At 37.9% G+C, this 21,752-nt stretch overlaps 1 protein-coding gene across 1 annotated transcript in view; it reads right to left on the bottom strand.

Moving 5' to 3' along the window:
* ASZ1 (ankyrin repeat, SAM and basic leucine zipper domain containing 1) overlaps nt 1-21,536 on the bottom strand; it is a gene marked incomplete at its 5' end in the record, with an annotated part of 31,508 nt that extends 9,972 nt beyond the window's left edge. Inside the window, 7 exons of the mRNA XM_008945068.1 lie at nt 382-494; nt 5,542-5,598; nt 5,984-6,059; nt 9,021-9,133; nt 11,264-11,398; nt 11,651-11,762; nt 21,379-21,536. Coding sequence (XP_008943316.1) covers nt 382-494; nt 5,542-5,598; nt 5,984-6,059; nt 9,021-9,133; nt 11,264-11,398; nt 11,651-11,762; nt 21,379-21,536 — 764 coding nt within the window. The remainder of the gene's footprint in view (nt 1-381; nt 495-5,541; nt 5,599-5,983; nt 6,060-9,020; nt 9,134-11,263; nt 11,399-11,650; nt 11,763-21,378) is intronic.
* Between the last annotated feature and the right edge of the window lie 216 nt (nt 21,537-21,752).

Consider the following 21,752-nt stretch of genomic DNA (forward strand, 5'->3'; position numbering starts at 1 on the left):
AAAAATCTGCTTACTGAAGCCTACCAGAAAAATTAAAGAATTAGTTCATACTGGAGCCCAAGAAGCCGGTTTCAGAGTTTGACATGAACACAAGATAAGGCCCAGCACAGCAAGGCCATGTGAGGTACAAAGAAAGAACTCTCCTTCAAAAACACAGCCAAAGTAATGGCAACATAACACAAACAGAAATCCACTCCTTCAACTTTCTTTTTACCAAATACATCTACTACCAGCCTCCACAAGCCACTAACTGGCCATACTCTCATGAATGATACGCATGGGAAGAGGTGTGAGAAAATTTTACCTTTGAGCTACAGAAACCAATGTGATCACCTTAAACAGCCCATACTTTGCTTCCATTTTCTCAGATAACGTCAATACCTCAATTCCACTTTCAACACTTCTGGGAGTTCTCCAATTTTTATTTCTTCCACTTGAAGCTCAGTAATAGCATCTAGGAGTTTCTGTTGATCTCCAGGATTTGTAATTCCAACCTAAATTTAAAGATTAATTTCAAATATGATTTACTTTTAATATTTAGACATAACAGTACACTAACATTCCTCGTGCAAACTTCTAATTATTAAGAGTCAAAAGAAGTTTTTAAGTTATTGGAACCAACTACAATGTAGGTAACTGCCAAAGGAAAAAAAAAGTGAAACTACAGAAAATACTCAGTGATGTGAAACAAAATATTTATATATCTTGAGGACAAAATACTTATAAACTCAGAATAGATTTCTAATCTCAGAGAAAGACCAAATCTAAATACTAGTCCACATCGGTTTATACACTGCAAAATTTTCTCCAGAAGATATACATTATGTAACTAAGATTCTCCAAGTGATGCCTGGGACAGAAAGCATTGTCAGCTGTGCTACCCATCAGCTATTTTAGATTAAAATTTAACTCATATTTAAATTCTAGGCTGAGAGTTTTCTTGAAGAACACACAAAAAAAAAAATTAGTCCATTTGTTAGAAGGGAAGTGATTCTGTGGCCCATTGAACACTTCTCCTTGCTCATCTGACAAGCTGGTGTGCAACACAACTTCTGAGGTTAGCAGCCCTAATGACACTTCTCCAAATAGGTAAAAAGCCACATAATGCCAGCTCCAAGTACAACTTTGTTCCTAACTCTCCAGCTAAGTACCTGGCTCAGCAGGAGTGAACCACTCTGCAACTTGAGACAGCAAGGATCTCACAGTCTCCAAATCCAGAACATATGAGGCTCTCACTGATGTTCTGAGGACCTGAAGTTCCCCACTGCAGCCTCAGAACTTTGTCATGTTAGCATTTGCAGTTTCCCAGATTTCTAGAATTACTGAAGAAAGAATTTTGAATGAATAGCTGACAACACATGTCAGATCAAAATGCCAGATTGTCTCACGTCCTCAGATGGTGCCAATCAGCAATTCTAGTGAAGAGAAGGTGCCTAGAGAAATGCTCATTTTCTGTGAGACTAGTGTTTCTGATGCCCAGGGTTCATCATGGCTCCACAAACCAGTCCTCCAGATTCTCCACCATGCATTCAGAAGTCCCAGGTAACATGCTACTATGGGTTCTTAAGTGTGCCTTTAAACATTCCAAAATCACATTTTAAGTCCATAGAAAAGTAAGTCCCTCATTAATGTAAAATCCCAACAAGATTAATTGGTAGTTTATCTACTTTAGTTAGGTATCAAAGACTTCTGAGTTTCCAATAGGTTGCCATGGGTAGCTGAACAAAATGTCCTCAAGTCTCTTTGGTAAATATCACTGGAAGCCTTAACAGAGAAAGATCTGGGTTTCCCAGAAATAAAATTCTTTACTTATGTTGAGCAGTAAGTTGGCTCAATTTATTAGTTCTCAGGTTTGGCTTGTGGAGCCCTATCTGGTGTGAGCTAACATTTCCTTAATGCTTATGAAGCGTTACAGCATTCATTTCATGATGCAGATCTAAGATGATTTACAAAAGAACAGAAATTTGTATTATAATTAATAAATCAAATGAGTTCTTCCAAGGACAGAATGGCAGTTATTCTGGAATACTAAAACTATCTTGTTTAAAGCAGGAATTATTGCAAAGACTGGGTCTGGTTTTGATCCCATCATCTCATTCCTGGAGCAAGCAAATTAGGATACAGTTTTTTCTGACCAGAGTATCAGAAAGATGTTGTACTTTGTTTACCTATAAATAAAACAATTTCATCCTTCCGCAAATAGATCGGTGACTGAGCACCACTGCATCTTGAAGATACTGTTTAAGAAGTAAAGAATGTGATAAAAGTCATCACAGATAAAGCCTTTCACCATCACAGTAATTCTCAACTCAGGAGTACTAACTAGGTACAGAAGAGACAGTAAGTAGACAGAGCAGTCCAAACTACTTCCCAAAGCAGACATATTTTTCCCTTTCCAGACCATCTCTGCTGAACACAAGGGTGACCCAGAACCTGACTATTCATGCAATGATGAATGCATGCAACAAAACACAGGGCAAGAACTCTTTCTTCCTTACAGACAAGGAAGCTTTTGAGTTGGTATTGGTTCAATTACACTTTGCAGTTCAATTAATGCCAATACTACTGTGAGGTGGCCGTCTGCTTAAGAATGTGCAAGTATTGTACAAGAACTTGCTTATATCTATACAACAGACATGCAGAGTCTAGATTTTGATTTTAGGCACATGAAGTTTAACAACACCTGTTTTATTCTTTATTTAAATACATAAATAAAAACCAGTCCCTGAAAATCCATGCCCCAACTTCATGCTCCAGCACCAACATGACTTTTATGTTATTTTTTAGCTGGAAATGAAAGAAGACGTGAATAACAGATTGCCTCCACACATCAAAGATGATATATTTCTCAGATAAAACCAGTGAAGTTATGCATGAACTCTTACATTCTTGCCATCTTGCCCAAGAGGCCACCATTTTTAATCGTTTTCTGTGAAGCAAATGTTTGGTTTTTTTTTTTCCTCAGGGAGGTGGGCAGATAAAGAGAACTATGATATAGAAGCACACAGAACAGATAATTCTCTAAAGCAGTTAAACTTCTGAGTTGTATTTTGAATTTTGATGTGTCAGCTTTTCATTATTCTCAAATCCAGAACAGGATGCCAATTTCTCTTATTCTAAACTAATAAAACATATGAGAAAGGAACCTTCCTAGTCCTAAATGCACACAGAAGTAAAATTACTTCTGTTGCTATTTTCTGAGACAAATGCTAAAAAAAAGACAAAAGAGATCTGAGTGTTATGAGTAGCACAGAATTAGACATAAACCTCCAAATGCTGAATAGACATGTTCCAGTATATTGAACAGGCTTGTCTCAGTACGGAACAGTTTATGAGATTAAGGAATGCAAGGATTTCAGCTTGAAAGAGTCATTGTTTAGGCTCTGTTGTAGAATACAGATAAAGATATTTACAGAGAAAATATCTTTCTGATATTGTTTGATGGAGGAAAGTGTATCATGTTAGTGACAGGATTTCTCCCTAGTTCACTGGATACAAACCAGCTTGGTTTAGAGGTATCTATCAGAGGTCATCATTAATCTTTGTAGTAATAAGATCCAGGCTCTTTAAAATAGCTGGCTGTTAGCTGAAGATCTGCCATCACACAAAAAACTTTCAACTCTGGAGTTACAAGGAAGCAGATTAGATTTGCTCTATCAGCAGTGTGGGGAGAAACTGTTAGTAGAGCTTTAAAATGAGACTGCATCAGGAATTTAGGATAAATTATGAAGTGGTAATAAGCAAGGAGTCTTATGTCATTTTTAAAATTCTCAGTTGAAGACTCACTAATTTATATCCATGCACAAACCATGACTTGTTTTTGAGGAACTGTTTCTTGTTGTTACAAAGCTAAGAGGCAAAACAATTCTATTCCTACAGGTACTATCTTCCAGTGCAAGAGCAGTCGATCCAGGTATTTATTTTACTTTGTCAAAAAAAGCCCTCTTTATAACAGGGAGCCTCAGATGTGTTGGAACACTGAAACAGATGTTACCCATTTGTGTAAATTACACCCCTTTGGTGGAGGAACCGTATGTTTCAGCCATTCACAAAAGTCCACAATTCTCTCCCCTTCCCTCAATGTCCCCTGGACAAAACCAAGTCATAATTACAATCTCAAGCCAGGGGATCAATATGAACATGTGCTCAGATTTGCAGTTTAATGCAATCACAACCAACACAGTGGCTCAGCGCAGTGAGAAGAAAGCCACGAAAACCTCCTTTGAGAGCAAAATTCCTGTCACCGCAGGCTTTAGGATTCATGTAAAGCCCACACCAGGATGCTGCCCAGTGGCCATGATCCTGAGGCTTCAGAAAAGCACTAACACAGAACACACTGACATGCCTTGTAATATTTGGGTCTAAGTGCACTCTTCAAAATCTCTCCTTTGACAAAGCTCCCTGCACGTGCACCCTTGGAGGAGACAATTACTTGGGAGCTCTGTCAAAACATCTTAACTCTATTCAGTTACAAGACAAAGCTTCACACAAAACGTCCTCCTGACACCAACTCTGAAGGAACATGAACATCTGCACGCAAATGCTGGTTCCAGCTGCTAGGACATGTCTCTCTTTGGTACCAGTGGGAGGAAAAAAGATGACACTGAGGACATGGCTGGCATCTGCAGCAGGCAGCAGGCTTGAAGCTGCTATTTTAATGAGGCATCTTTGATATTCCAGACCAGGTACTGAATGCTCAAAACAATCCCTAGGCCTGAGGTAGTCAAACTGTTCTAAGGAGACTGCTGTTATGGACATTTTATTATGGAATCCTCCTGTAAGCACAGGAAGTCTTTCATTTCCCATGGGAATAATTCCAGCAAAAACTAAGAAGAAGCAACCATCCTATGTGAACTGGAAACTGTAACCTTGCAATCATGTATCACTTAGTCCTGGACAACAGTGGAGTATCAATCTTGCCAGCTGCAGTAAACTCTAAGAAACCAAACCTTTTTTTTTTTCCTTATAAGGTTTTACAAACCTGTGCATGTGATATGAGATTCCATAATGTAAGACAGCTCCCATTTTTCCAACAGAAATTGCTACTTCACAAAGGAGGATCACATTTAAAGTGGTTGTTTAAGATTATCTACTGCTAATCCTAGCACTGATTTCCTTCCAGGGAATACATATTTCAATACTGAAAATAGTAACAACTAAAATTTAAAAAAGAAACCACCTCCTTTTTAATGAGATGAGGATCCTCTAAGGATCCCTTTTTAAGGGAGGCCCAACTCCCCCATCGTCACAGAAAAGAAATACTGGGGATTCCACTTCATAGTCAAAACCAGGCAGAGAAGATGCAAGAATATGACTGACAGAATTCAAGGCTCATCTCTGGGACTATAGAAAAGGTAGGACTTTAGAAAAGGTCTGTCTATATTCACCTTAAAATTCCAGAACTTGCAGGAGATTCTGAAAACAGATCTTAAAAAAAAAAAAAAAGGATTCTTACAAGGTTAGACATCTATAAAGAAAAGTTAAGACATTAAAAACTTTTAAGAAGAGAAAACAGTTTCGGTTCTAAAGCAGTAAACTGACCTGTATTAACTCGTCTTTTTGCATGCTCAGAAGTTGTCTCAAAGCTATATCTTTTTCCTGTATAAAACAAAGAGGTTTCTGCCATCAAAAATAATTTCAGAAGAAAATAACAATTTTCACTAAATTTTTTATTACTTATGTTTTACTTCAGCTTTTCAGAAACAGATAACAGTGTTGTGTAGCTGTTTCAAAGCAAGGAAAGAGTCCTCTAGTTTAGAAACATCAAACTGTGACTAATGCACATAGTCAAATTTATACAATCCAATCCAGTCCACCACAGTTTAACGTAACACTTTATATATAATGTTCTGTTTAATAATAACTTTATTTGAATTAATTTAATAAATTTATTTGAATTAATATAGTGATAGAACTTTCTATGCTCTAGGTGCTTTTATTTTCAAGGATTACTTTACAGGTATCAGATACACCAGAAACTTACCTTCAACAATTCTATTATGTGTTCTAGACCAAGACCATGTAAAAATACTTCCATGTCATCAAAAGCTGAATAGGAACTGTAAATAAAATTGATGAGATTCAAGATGAAAACAGCTGAAATAAAATAAAAAAAAAAAAGACATCCAGAACAAAATACTGTAGGAAAGCTCCCCAGACAAAGCACAGGGGAGCAACCTCAAGTTGTACATACCTACTGATGACAGTAGTATCTCATAAGCATCATGGGGTACAATTTAACCTATCAACTTTTTATAAATGGCTTTTCTGTCTAGTGAATTGAATTGAGCCTAAAGGGAATGTTTTTAATAAATCAATGTCATTTTAAGTAAAAGTGTTCCAAGTGAACCTGTGAACCTTAAAGTTGAGTTGGAAAAGCCTGAAAAATTTGCAAGTGGGGTTAAGGAAGATAATTATGTGTTCTTATCAGGTAATGTTCATACAAATTGGATTCAGTCCACAACTGTTACCCTTCTGGTTCCTTTAAATCAAGTCAGTAACTCTGTGAGCATGCCTTCTGTCAGCAGGTGAAATATAGAAGAGTTTAAAATAATTTTAATAGAGTTTAAATCATCATCCCTGCCATGAACTTGTGTAGAATTGTGCTATCCTATGCCCAGTTCCTTGCCCTCAACACAGACAGGAACAGCCCTGCTCTGAAGTAAGCACTTCACATACACATCCAAACCTTGTATGCACAGCCCATGCCCTCTAACTGGCAAGAGAAGACAGTGTGTGAATAAACTGCAGTGGTAAAATGTTGTTATTTAGGCATTCTAAGTGCCCAGTTTACAAAGGTTTCGGGAGCCCTTTGGTAATTCAAGACTTTTAGTTCTGCTAAAGGTGCAAGGAAAAGACACTTTTCCCCCATGATTAAAGAAAGAGCTATTCAGCATCCAGACAATAACCTGAAAGCCCCTGAGCCAGAAAAGGACCTAATCCAGGAGCTGAAAAATTCCTGACAGGTATGTGCATTTCCTTGTATACTCCAAGGCTTTGGAGACAGGGCAATTGTCTAACAGCAGACAGCAAGGACTAAAGATACACTCACTACCTAAGGATGGCAAAAGGATGACAACAGCAAGAACGACAAGTTAGAAGCACTGACACTGCGTGGTAGGGCAAAACTGATGATCCTGTAGCAGATGATGCATTAGGAGCAACTGAGAGAACAGGGACTTCTGAAGACAACAGGCAGAAGACAGGAAGGAGACATTCAGTTAAGGAACTATGATGGAGTAAACACAGGTGTCAGTCTGCCCCCTGACTATCAATAGATGAAAAGAACCAACTCACTAGGGGGTGTGTGTGGAAATGGATAAGCTGTATTTGTAAGAACAGACATTTAACAGTCAGGCATCTGGTATACTCCAGGGGATTGCTTCCTGAAACCATGAGCTCTACTAATTACCAGAAATGCCCAAAGTTATGAAACATCAGAACTAGCCAGTGAGAATACAGAACTCCTCAAGCTTGACAGAAATGTCTGTTCATATGAACAAATTGGTTCCTCACCTGATGCAGAGAAAACCAGCAGACTTTAGAAGAATACTGAAGCATTGTGAAATCCTGGAAGCCCAAGAATTGCCTAATACAGAATTACGTTTGCATAGCAAGACATCTGGCTGCTATGAAGTGTTTTAAGTGGGTTTCAGGATTTCAGTGTCTTATTTTGCAAGCTTATCAAGACTACTTAAATGCTTGTAGAACGTCCTCTAACCACCACAAGGTTTCAACAGCACTAAATATGGTGAATTAGATCATTAGAAATTAGATAACTGTTGCAGTGTTAGTTTATTTCCTTACACCAGAAAAAGCCCAGCAAACTTCCTAAATAACCTAAATGTATTAAAAAAAAAAATCAAAATCTGTTTTAACACTGAGGGCACTAAGTACAGATTCTATCTAGGACTATGAGTGAAGAGTACTAGGAGACCATCTATTTAAAAGAATGTCATCTTCATGGCAAGTATACAGAGACTCAAAAGATGTTCCTCATGGAGAAGACAGATCCCACAGGACACGTGCTTCATATATGGATGGGAGGGGATATACCCAGAACAATGCCTTCAAGAATGTGGGAGTAGTATGATGCAAGAACAACTAGGACAGCATAAATGGATTTTACCATGCAAAGCTTTCACCTCTCTGCTCCAAGAAGTACCTCTGAGATGACTGTGGTTGAAGCACCAGAGAATAAAAATCTGATCGACGTACACATTCATCTAGCAATAGACACTGGTGAGCTACCTAGTAACCTGCCACCAGCCTGATGATACAAACTAGGGCATTTCACTTTCAGCATCATCCGGGCAAGCAGGGACAAAGAATCAATCTGACTAACCGGAACAGACTATGGGCAACGGAAGTTGTCTTCTGGAGACCATGCAGCCCCAGTTCAAGGAAGCAAGTGCATTTTTTTTTTTGAAGACTTCTTAGCCAACATATTCCAGGACAAAATCGAATCAGAGATCTTTGAAGCTGCTGAAGCAGTGGCTGATCTCAGTCCTAGGACACCTAAGAGCTTCAGGGTCAGGGGCACGCTATGAAATAAGTTCTAACGCTTATTTGGTGTTCATACTTAATTTTGACTCTCATATATGCAGAAAAAAAAAGAGAGCATAGTTCTTCTTGGTGGTCTAAAACTAAAAAAAAGGCATTCAGTGAAAGCATCAAAAATTTAGCATCAAATGAAGATAACCACACAACAAGGAACATCCAACAGGGGAGCATGCAAATTTAACATTGAACTGAAGTGACATTGGGCCCTGGCTCTACTATATTTTACACAAAGTGAAAGGAAGGAAAGATCCAGACCATGCTCTTTGTTCATAATGCAGAGGAACTTGCAATCCTGAAAAATTAATACTACATTAATATTCTTACTGTGGACTCTTGGTTTCACTCCAAATAATGCACAACATATACCAATACCAATAATTAATCAATTAATCATTGATACGAACAAATACAATCTCTCAGGAATGTTTATGAGCTATAATTACACCATGACTATTTACCCAGCTCTGTGGTCAGGGGCAGCTGTCAGAAATTTGTAGATAGCCTCTTGCTTAACTGTTTCATGGTATCTCCCTTGCACGCGATTTGCAGCCAAAGAGAGTAAACTATAAATCTGGAAGAGCCAAAATGAATTAATCACTATTAAAACTCAAAATGTGTAAGGAAGTACAAAGGAGGAAGACTACAAGGAGTTCTACCACAAATTGCTACTTTTAGGGAACATGAAACGTCTGCCACTTCTCTAGAACATGTAACTACAACGAGGAGTTAAGACGAAGCCCAGACAGTTTATCAAGGGCATTTCTGAATTAACCAAATTCCAGCACAACAATGAACTGATGCAAAGCAAAATAGTACATAATATAGTTTGAAAAAGTTAGCATCTGTCGCTACAGAAGCAGCAATACACCAACATACTAATTTTTGTGGCGTGTAGAAGAGCTCTACATAGTCAACTCAGTAAGTTCTCTTATTAAGAGCACAAGGCATATAATCATTTTTATGTCTGCATTTTCAGTGCATATATGAACCCAACATTCACAGCTGACAATCTAAGTTAACTATATCTGACAGAGAGGGATTCTTTCAACTGATTAAAGCAGCAAGCTTTCTGCCAGACATCACTAAGCATCACTGACAAATTCCAGAAACTGAATTGCCCCTGTGTGAGGTTTAAGATAGTTACTAGAAAATCCAGCAAAACAAAAGAGAATTTCAATAAACTTAAAAGAATAGTGAATCCACTTTATTGAAACTGGGGTGACTAGCCAGTTTTATGTACATATGGATGTATACACATACCACATGTGGCAACCCCTGATCCAGTCCCTCACTCCTTTTTTGGCCGCAGGGTGGGGGGGAAAAAAAAAAAAAAAAAAGTAAAAGTGAGAAAAAAGAGTTGAGCTACACACACTTCAATAAGGGAAAAAAAACCCCAAATCTAAGTGGTGCAAAGGCAGTCACTCACCACCTCCCACCAGCAGACCAATGCCCAGCCAGTCTTCAAGCAATGGCTACTTCAGAAAACCAACCCCCAGCAATTTTATTCCTTTGTGAGACTTTGTATGGTGTGGAGCATCCCTTGGGTCAGCTGCCTTGGCTGTGCCCCCTCCCAAGCTCTTGCTCACTCCCAGCCTCCTTGCTGGAGATGGCAGGCAGAGTGAGAAACAGAGAAGGCCCTGATGCTGCACAAGCACTGCTCAGGAACAGCTCCAACATCGGTGTGTTATCAACACTGTTTTGGTCACACACCTAAACCACAGCACCACACAGGCTGGTAGGAAGAAAAGTAACTCCTTCCCAGCCAAAGGTAGGACGATATGTAAGAAAACTATCTCTGCTCCCAGACACAGTTTCTGCTGATACAGTCTGTGTGACAGCCTCCTGGGTTGCCAACAGCCTGAATAGCAGACTCCCAAGTTGGAAGAAGCTCATGACCATTAAATATCTCAATACCACCTAGAAGATTTTGCAGTAACTGTGTGAAAATCAGTGCTCCACAGGTCAAGAGCCAAGACCTACTTCTCAAGTGTGAGGAGCCTGTATGCCCTCCATGTCAGAGAAAGTCGTGTTATAAGATTATATGACCACAGTCTGCTGAACAAGTCATTTGTCAAAGGCAAAAAGCATTTGTAGGTGCTTTCAGTAACCTGAGCTAGCAGCTCACTGAGCCTCAGACACAGATCTTGCTAGCCTACACTGATAGCTTTGTGCATAGTTATCATTTTTGCTCCTGCCTAGCCCTGGAGTCTGGCAACACAAAAAAAGCAGAAGAGGAAAAAGCTGTAAAGTGAATCACAAATCACTAGAATGAATTGTATTTATCTGAAGAGCCACTGCAAAAAGCCACACCACTGGTAAGAGCAACTCAAAGCAAAATACAGAGAAATCTGGTCTGATTGACCCACCATGCATCACCTGGTAACAGCAGTAAACGTCTAATTTAGGAGACTATGTTGTCTTCAATGCCTCTCTCTGTCTCTCTCTACACTGATAATTAGTGGATGCTCTTCTAATAATTTGATGATCAATTTACATTATTTTACACCTTGTTTCCTCCCAAGGCTGGATTTTGAAGATGGCCGGTATCAACTCCTCCTCTTTTTAGCCTTCTCACTTCCAAATTCAATCAGGAACTACACACTGCAAATTAAATTGACATCTGCATTCTCTCATACACTTTGGCAGTGTCTTCAAGGCACAATACAGAATTTGCATTTCAAAGAGAAATTAAATTAAATACCTCTGAATGTTTATTGATTTTTGCTAGCTCTGCTGCTGTTTTCTTATCCTTTGTCTGCAAATTTTTGTCAGCTCCCAACTCAAGCAACTTCAAAATTACACTTTTATGTCCATGCTGTGCTGCCCATATTAATGCCTGCAAAGAACAATTTAGTTTTACCAAGTTTACATATAGAGCAAACAAGAACAAAAATTTAATCAATAATGCAGTCTCTAAGTTCTTATGTGATAGAATCTGGAGAGAATTAATGCAAAAGAAGTTCAAAATGCTGATAAAGGAGAAGAATATACCAATGAGTACTTCTAAGAAAGCTATACTTTAAAACAAGTTTGTGGGTTCTTGCTTTTTGAAATTTTTAACATTACAGCAGACAAGTAAATCACTTACTGAATATCCATTTTCATCTTGGGCATTTATGGGTGATCCGTGAGCAACAAGAAGAGCAACAACCTGAGGACAGCCTTTTCTAGCTGCATACATCAGTGGAGTCATTTGTCTCCTGAAAGAAAAGGGGACAGGTGAAAAAGGATTTCAAGAATTCAAAATCCAACTGCATTATCAAGTAGAGCACCTCAACTCTGTAAAGATTCTCTGTTTTGTAGAAGAACTAAGTAGAGTATGAAATCCCAAGACACCACATTCACGCTTCAGCACAAGAGTTGCCTTGGCAGAACATACAGATGCAGCAAATCAAATTTAGCAGCCCAGTTAGCATCAGTCCAGTTAGCAACTTTTAAATACATTAGGAGTTCACACTTATGTTCTGATTGACATTAAGTCACGAAGTCAGTTGTCCTCCACAAGAAGGAAACAGAAGAAACCAAACAAGTGTCTTCCAAGACTTTGGAATAGAGACATAGAGTACTTGTAGGAGTAAATGTTAAAAAAAAAAAGTTTTATCACCTCCAAATTCAAGTAGTGCATTGATACACAAATAATCTTAACATGCTCCAGCTATGAAGCACAGTAGCTTAGTGACTAAACCACTTCCAGTTTGGTTTTGAACGACATCAAACCAGTTTTTAAAGCCCATCCCTCCTGCTGCAGATGCAGCAGCAGGCAGACCCATGGAGCACAGAGACCAGGTTCAGGAGAAGGGAACGGACATAACTGCAGATGACTGTTTTCACCCTACCAAAAGCAGAGAATATCAGAAAATTACTTTTTCCCTCAACTAAGAAACAAAAAGTGGCAGACTTTCACTTTTTACTTCGGAAACCGTTTTTAAAAGACACAACATAAGTGATGAATTCTACAGTTCAATTTAAATCCATAGTTGTGGAGGTCAAGTTGTAAATCACAACTGAGCATGTAAGAGGAAGAATATTAAGAACAACTATGTACATATTTGCAAACCCCTCTCTGGTAAAAACAACATAAGCAAAACAAATACAGGTCACCCCACTCTTGCTGGTGTGCACAGGTGCAGTGCAATAGCTCAGCGTGCACACGTACTATCAGCCTCCCACACTGACTAGCCCCGAGTGGAGCCTTCAGAGAATGACATACAAATACTGTACTGAAAATCTAAACTTGTCAAGTACTAAAATTAAATGCACATCAAAATGTTTTTGTCCTTTATATTTTTTTTTTCTGCTCCCAGAGACCTATGTGTCGATGCTTTCTCTTCTACCTATATTACTACTTTTTACAATTACTGAAAAAGTACTTACAGACAACACTGTTCCCCTTATTCTTTCCTTTTTTACTATCCCAAAAGCATAGTGACAACAGTCTATTAATCTTATGATTCTATTGAGATGTTCATAAGATAAAGCTATTGTGAATGGCTGATTATTTGCAAATAAATAAAATGTTGTCCAAAAGATTGTTAGAAAGGTATCTTTCCAGATACCTGATGCTTTTTATTTGGTTTAATAAGACTGCAGAATTAAAAAAAAAAATAAACAACCCAACCTGTAGTATTAGAGAAGAAAAATGTGGCATTTCTAGTCATTAAGAAATCATATTTAAGCTAAAATATTTTACTAGTGATGTTCAATTAAAATTCATTGTATCTTAAAAAGCAGTATTTTTTTTTTGCTTTCAATCTACAGCTCTGTGTTAAAAATCTGCTGTCAAAAGAATACTTCATCTTGTTAGGATATACTTCATGGTAGGATTGCTCTTTCCTACAGTAAGATTTTAAAAAAGAGATTTCTGAATAATAAATAATTGACCACCAGAGGGACCCCAAAAAGCACATGTATACCAAAACAGTTGTCTTAAAATATGGATTTCTGTCTCCTTCCAGAGTTACTGCTAGAACTAAGGCTTTGCTCTTCTTTTCTTGTCACTGCTCATTCACACACAAAAAATTTATTAAAATATAATTATATATTTTAATTATAATTAGATTTAGATTTTAAGTATAATTAAATATATAATGATAATTATATATTAAAACGTATTTTATAGTATATAATATATGATAATATTTTGTTTCACGCAAATCCAGTTAAAAGTGCACTGAAAAAATATCCGCTCATATTACAAATTTGGAAGAGTCATGACCAGTGTCACGAGACAAGAGAAAGGAACTTGGTAATGAAATTACAGATTTGTATCAGCCTATAACTAATTCAACTTAGTCCATCAGCACTGCAAAAGCAGAAATTCTGATTGAATACAAGGAAACATTTTTACCATGGGGGACAATCAATCAATCAGTGGAACTGATGGCTCAGAGAAGTTTTGTAGTCTCCATCTTTGGTGGGTTTCAAGACCAGACCTAGCTCAGTGTCATAGCACAGCGGTCTTTAAGGAGGAAGTTGGAACAGAGACCTCCTCAGGTCCCTTCTGACCTGAATCACCCTGTGATCTTATGAAGATTACTACAAAAATATAGAAGATTACAATCTGCCCCTGTAGCATACCTCACTGATGAAGCAGTGAGATACTTATATCTATGTATAGACATACACAGGTATCTAGAGGTACTACATTTTAAAGAATGAACAGAAGTTGATTACAATCTGCAGCAATAAAACCAAACTTGCTTGCCCAATGTGGACACTCGCTCCCGTACTGATTTCTGTTCAGTGGCAGGCAGCCTTTGACAGGCTTTCCATGCTACCACCTTTGAAATATTTACGTCTGACTGCAAAACCAATCCATTTGTGTCTGTTTTAATTTTTATTTGCATTTCTTCTGCTCTCAACTTTTCTTCTTGTTGTTTCTGGAATTTGCACACTGCTAATACCTCACAACTTCCTTCTCTTTTTTCAAAGGAAAAACACTGAACAAAAATCCAGAGGCTACAAAGCTCTTTTCTCCACAGAACACCAGGCAGTGCTTTCAGTTGTACAGTACTGCAGACATGACATCTGAAATCAAGGCAACAACTCAATGACATTAAAGCCACTGAAAATGTTTCTCAATTTTTACATAACAGCTATGACAATTAAAAGATCCACCAATATGAATATGCAATTAGTACTTCAAGGAATCAGTTTTAATGTTCCAGTTTAATTAATAGTTCTGCATAAATTTTGAATTCCATTTATTTACACACCACTATATATGAGGGGGTACCGTTTAATGTCTTGGACAGACAGTGCACAGCCACCTCCTCAGAAAGCAAGGTCCACTTACAGGTTAAGTCCACAAGAGGGAGACTAGAACATTAGGGAAAACAATCTTATTTTCCTAATCCTGTGAAGAACCCCCACAAACACTACAGCAAGCTTCAAGATGCCAAACCCACTGTTTCTTGCTAAAGCCGAAGAGAAATTTGAGGTATTGCCACATCTTACAGCAGTCTGAGATGTACATAGAAGGTGTAGCGGTAACCATCCAGATAAAAGATCTGAAGGATCTTTTTGTCATTTTGAGGGACCGTGCAGACATTCAAGTTTCAGCAGTCTGGCTTGCAGGTCACTTTGTTGTCCAAACAGCTGTGAAGCCCTTTTGTATGTCACAATCTGCCAAATGACATTTGCCCATATTGAACATGATACTCAAGTCATAGTCAGTAAATAAATAAAAACTTAAAAGGCATATAAGCCATTTATTAATTAAGCATGATGTCTCTGCCAGCTGTATTTGTTTCCAGCTATGCAGTGCCTAAATAAAAAGCAAGGAATTCTTCATTGATCTCATGCAGATGAAGGGGGATTTGTTTTTATCTTTAGGTCTCTCTACTGGTTTTGCCTTTTTTTTCCAGTTGTAACATAAAAGAACGTTTTTCAGTTTTCAGGGCCATCCAAAACTTTGTATTTGACATCTACACAAAGATACAAACAGAGGTTTATAGGCTCACTTCATCTTCATCCTGTCAAAAAAAAAAAATGGGGCAAAACATAACCACAAGAAAGCAAGCTGAGTGGAACAGCTCTAAGAGGCTTTTGGGGCCTCCTACCCTGAATGCCCCTGAGCAATGTTAAAACCAGGTGATAAGAGTGCTAGCCAGCTATTTCATGGAAAAATGTCCCCAGTATTTGTCCCCACTGAGCTGAATCAGAACACGAATTCACTACACCTGACAAAGACACATTCTGGGTTCAGGACCATGCTCTCAAGCACAACGAATTTTATCTTCCTAGAAAGTTTCATAAGACAGAGGAGAGGAGAAGTTGTCTTCCATCTAGACACAGGTTTCCTTCCATTGCAGAACACATTCTGGGTTCAGGACCATGCTCTCAAGCACAACGAATTTTATCTTCCTAGAAAGTTTCTTAAGACAGAGGAGAGGAGAAGTTGTCTTCCATCTAGACACAGGTTTCCTTCCATTGTAGAACTACCTATAGAACATTCCATATTTCAGACTGGTGATATTGAGAAGTATACGCTGTATGTGAAGTCTCATGACTGGACATATGTTTATTAACTAGACCAGTATAACAAAACATTAGAAAAAAAATGTAGATGATAGAAAACAATTTAACCTTCCACCTCAATCTTTTCTTACTGAGATCCCAAAGCAAGGAAATGATGCTAACAAGATACAAATATTTTAATCTATTCATCTGCAAACTGAACCCTGGTTCAGATAATCAGGGGGCATCTGCAGAAGGTTCTGGAGCCAGTTTCACCATCCCAGTGCTATACATTAAGTCTGCAACTGAGAAATGAAGCAGTAACAGTGGGTTCACAGCAACTAGAAGGAAAGCTATTTGCCCATTTTCTGTCTTACTGAGTTGTTAAGCGATGAGGTGGGAAACACTACATAACAAGAGGTATTGGAAGAACATCCTTTAGTGTACCGTGAGCTGCAAAATACTTTTCCCAAGCACCATCTGCTGGAGAAAGGTGGGAGAGTCCTCCACCTTCTTGAAGCGGAAGTTGTTAGGAGAATGCAACACAGAACGGTAGTTAGAAGGCTGGGCTAGAAAAAAATACAGTTTCGTTTTAGGCTTAATTTCAGACCACCAGTTCTGGTGCCATCCTGCTTCTGAACTCTCTTTACATGATTGTTTTAAAATTTAAAAAAAGGCATCTGTGTAAGTTCTGCAGCACACAAGAGGTAGGGAAGCAGAGAGGTGCGTAGTTACCTTTATATGACTAGAAAAATACAAAGGATGTGATTATATAAAGAGATTAACATAAAAATTAGCAATGAGGATGGCAGAACTCTATGTTATGACATTCCCAATTATCCTGCATTGTCCTCCTACATCCTTACTCTATCACATTTTTACAAGCAAGCTGATTTAGCTAAAAACATGCACAATATGACAAAGTAGAAAAACAAATGAGTTATCTCCATAATGAGAAAATTCTCAGACTGTTTCCAACTTTACTTTCAAAACGGCAGTAATGTCTGCAGTGAACAAGTTCAGCATGTGCTGGTGAAACCAGATCCACCTTTCTAATGAAAGGGCAATCAAAAAAACCCAAACCCATTCCATGCAAATAACCTACAATCAGGGTAAGCTAGTGGCAACGATAGGAAGTTTAATACACTTGAGATAAAATACTGCTGATATAATGCTAAGGACTTTCAGTGCAGGTTTTGGTTCTGTTTTACATAAAGGCTGCTCAGGTGACATTCCAAGACACCACAGCACATTGTTAGAATGCCTCTGTTAAAAATAGCACCTAATGTTGCTCCTGTCCACAAGGATTTTATATCTCTGCCCAAAATCTCTGATCCAACAGCAGCAAGCCTGCTGGTACCGCTGTACAGTCAATACTAGGGGGAGAAGTACAATCATTTATTTTGGTGTCTAGACTCCTTCTCCCTACCAAAAGATCTGATTAACAAGCCCCAACACGAGTTCAAAAGCTACTCTTCCAAACTCATAGGGCTCACACGTTTACCATCCTTTTTACTTATCGCTAACTTGGATAACAGGAGCAAAGAGACATATGGACATAGCCCAGATGAACACAGTACTTTGGTAAATGTAATTTTGCATCTGATTTTTTATATTTAGTCCCTCTGTCCTAATGTTTGACTGACGTAAATAATAAAGTGTTTCCGTCCTGAGTTCATAGTGCCAGAATACAAAAATCACCTCTCTGAAAAGCATGAAGTGTAACAGAGCGTGACATCAAGAGAACTTTTTTGCTCCAAGGTGGATCAGAGATCTTGACTCAATCAGTTGTGAATTCCCCTGTTTTCTTGCCCCAGCAATAGAATGCACTGTAGTGCATTAACTTTTCCCAGGCTGTTTACCTTTACTGAAATGTACTGTTTGTCATTTGGCATTTGTGTTAACTACCACAAAATTATTGTCAAGGTCTTTGATATTATTATGTGGCAGCACAGACTTACTATCTTATCAGTAGCAATACATATCTTGCTAAAACTGAGGTGTTATGCAATTTTTATTTTGACTACACAACCTGAAGACTTACCTTGTGAAATGGGCAATATTGTGATGAAAATTGCCCCCTTTCATTATCATCTTCTCAAGAGGACAAACAGACCAAAACTTTCATCACGAAACCACTTTTGACACATCTCAAAACTACTCTGAGCATAAGAATAAGTGTATGTGTGTTGGCAACTTAATACCAGACCTGAGCAGTGACTGTGTTTTCATGCATATGCATTCAGGTACATGACAGTATGCGCCAAGCTCAACTTTTAATCTGTACAGTGACAAAAGACATACAAAGGTCTTGTTCTTATAATACTTACCCTAAAGAATGGGAAAAAAATAATCAAAGTCTTTCTGAAGACTTTTCTTTAAACGTACAAAAAATTCAAAATCATTTTAGAGCAGAAACATGGAAGATAGGCTTGGTCACTGACCAGGACTCCAGTGTGTCAGAAATCTGAGGAATGAGGGGAAAAAAAGACCCACAAACAAAATTCAAACCTCCACATGTCTCATACAGAACAAGAGACAAAAAGCTTAGGTCAAAATAAAGTAGGTTTCAGTTATTCACCTATTTGAACCTTCTGCTAACGAAGGGCTATTATCATGAAACATCAATACAAAATGTTCTCTTCAGCCACAAAACCATTAGGTTTCTTTCACTCTATGTAAACAAGAGCTTGGTGGATGCCCTCACTAAAATCATATTTGCTAAACAACCTGTGACATGTCATCCTAGCTGCAGTAATTAGTTATCAGTTGGTCATGCCTTTTCATTCTGTCTAAAATAAAACCAGTATACCTTTAAGAAAGCACTGCAGATTAAAAGCTGTTTTTAAAAAAGACTGCTTAAATATTTCCAGGCCTTACAAAAGGATAAAATGTATAATTTACATTTTGAAGCAAGACTGAGCTGAATGATACAAGGTAACAAATTTTTGAAGATAGCATTCAGGCTATAGCAGCTCTGCACAGGCTATACAGAGCACGCCTTACAACGCTGTCTTGTTTCACCCAGCCACTACCTCACTTCTTGTCTTTCAGAACTCTTCAGTTAGCACTTAACACTTTGATGCACCACATTCTCATCAACAAAGCTGTTTTTACAGCCATCAGTATTCAGTTCCAAATTTTGATTTAGCAAAAATATCCTAAGTTACTTTACTGAATACTCCTTCCTCAGTACTCTATCCTACTGCAAAGAAACCATCTAACTTCCCACTCCTGAACTCATCTTCTTTCTTAAGGCTGCATTGCAAAAATCAGTTTCTTACTATTCCTTCCCCACTTCAAGTACACTTCATGAATTAGACAACAAATTTGCAAGTTTCCATGTATCACCTCCTAATGACATGAAATGAAATGAAGAATAAATACTAAACTCTACCTTACACAGAAGTTAAGTATTCTGCTTTGCATTCACACACTTCAGCTGTTGTTGGACAAAAGAGAAGCTTCCTCAGATCATTCTAGTCCTTAAATGCTGCAACAGCCAAATAATGTGAACCTTTGTTCTTAACACCTGTGGTAATCCGATCACACAAGAAGTACTCACACAATAATTTCAACTCACTGTCAGTTCTGATGGCCTCTTACATAACATCCTACTTGCTGTAATGAAACAAGGGAAACAGACCGCAGTGCCACAGAGGGTCTGTTTGGATCCCTTATCTCCACAGAACCCAGTTTGATGCCTTTCATCCCGGTTTCAGAAAACACTGGAAGACGCCGACAAGAAGCAGCAGCTGCTGCCTGAGCACTTCTAATGACGGAGTGGTAGGCACAGATGTCAAATACTGGCAAGGGATAAGGGCAGCACAAAGATTTAAAAAAAAAAAAAAAACAAAAACAAACAAACAAAAAAAAAACAAACAAAAAAAACAGATCTTGTCATCTAACTTCTGGTTTTGTTTGGTACAAATATGACATTTCTGATTGTCGCATTACTTATCCTTGCATTTGAGAAATGCTACTACTGCTAACGTGAAAAAAAAACCAAACAACTGGACATTGTATCTGATGAAGGGAAGCATTAACTCATGTTAGCACAAGGTCTTAGGAAACAAAGAGATAGCAAATAAATATTTGTATCTAAAGACCAACTATGCATAACATACTCTAAGTTTATTTATGAAGTTTTGCCCTTAAAATTCCCTTCTCTTGTGCCAGATTCCAAACTTCCCCCCCCCCCCAAAAAAAAAGGTCTTTACAAACAGCTTTGCACCCTGGCACACATTGTCAAACACCCAGGACAAAGCTTAACAATGCAAAAAAAATTAATAATTATATTTTTTAAAGCACGATTTAGCCCAATATCCAGCTATCCAATGGCAACCGTATGTAATTATTTCAGAGTCTGTGATTTTCTCTTTCATGACCAATTTTTAGTCCCTTTTATTAGACTGAACTGCATTTAAATTTGGTACCAGACACCAGTGGCACTTCAGCACAACTGTATCTCCTCCTTTCTATGAGTACTATGCTCACAGAAAGGTTCATGGCCCAGAGTAACTGAATTCTACTAATGAGAACCAACAGGCTTCCAGTTCTGTCCTTTTTAGAGGGCTACACAGTCTACAAATCTGAGGTAATGTGGTGAAAGAGCTATGGTATAAAAAAGAAATTTAAAGTAGCTGAAAAATAAGTAGTTTCAACTTGACCCAAACAATACCTTTTGATGCCAGCAGGGGGAAAACAGCTTCTCCTGAGTCAGCCCACAATTTTTTTTTATGTGAAATGAAACTGCACCAGACTATGCAACTAAGACATCACAATGCACTGTTTCAAACTGCTAAGGCACAATGTGGTAATTCAAGGAACAACCTGTTACTTGTTTTTAAGATTAAATCGCCTTTTAATCTGGATTATTCCAGAAGTTTTCTTTTTCTATAGGAGGCTGTCTGTGAAAGGAATATAGCTAGATACCCACAAAAAAATCAAAAGGAGAATATGAATTTAAGTAAAGAATTAACTGGTTTAACTGACATACTTATACAGAAGAGGCAGTATGATTTGTGAAAGGCAGAGGACATGTTTCTTGCCCTTATACTGCAGTCAACTGAAGTATAAAGATTATTTTTTATCTTAAATTCATTATCTTGTTCACTGAGGAACATACTGAAATTTGATAAAACTGGTGATAGTCTTATTTACTCAGATGAATGACTGTGCTAGGAGAAACAATATTCAAGACAATAATCTTTCTTTTTTCAGACAGCAGCTAGGTTACAGAAGAAGTTTAAATAAAGTACATGCCATCTTAACCAACAACAGCTATGTCTATAAAGAACTCTCTGTATATTAATATTAAATTTTATGCTGTATTCACAGAGATGTTTTTTTTGGTACCTGCAAGTAAGGTTAGGGTCAGCATTCCTTGACAGAAGCAGCTCTACAGTCTTCAAGATGTTTTCCTCTGAAGCATGTGCAGCACATGCTGCCATCAGCACAGTGTACTTATCTGTTTTGAAACTTGCAGTTAGAGAATTGCGTATGTAAATACCATGCTAAAACATAAGTTCTTTTAAAAGCCTTTAAATTTGCTAGTTGTTAATCAAGTTCTGATACTCTACGTTATTTAGAAAAGGCTAAGAAACCCATTTTCCTTCCAGAGAAAGCCACTGGTATTATCAGGCAAGATAAATGCATCTGAGAAGAAAAAATAGAAAGATGAGAGTGAGTGGCAGTGGTAAACATCTACTCCTACAGAAGCTTAACTATTG

Source organism: Merops nubicus, unplaced genomic scaffold (genome assembly GCF_000691845.1).
Source record: "Merops nubicus isolate BGI_N331 unplaced genomic scaffold, ASM69184v1 scaffold3548, whole genome shotgun sequence".
Lineage (NCBI taxonomy): Eukaryota > Metazoa > Chordata > Aves > Coraciiformes > Meropidae > Merops > Merops nubicus.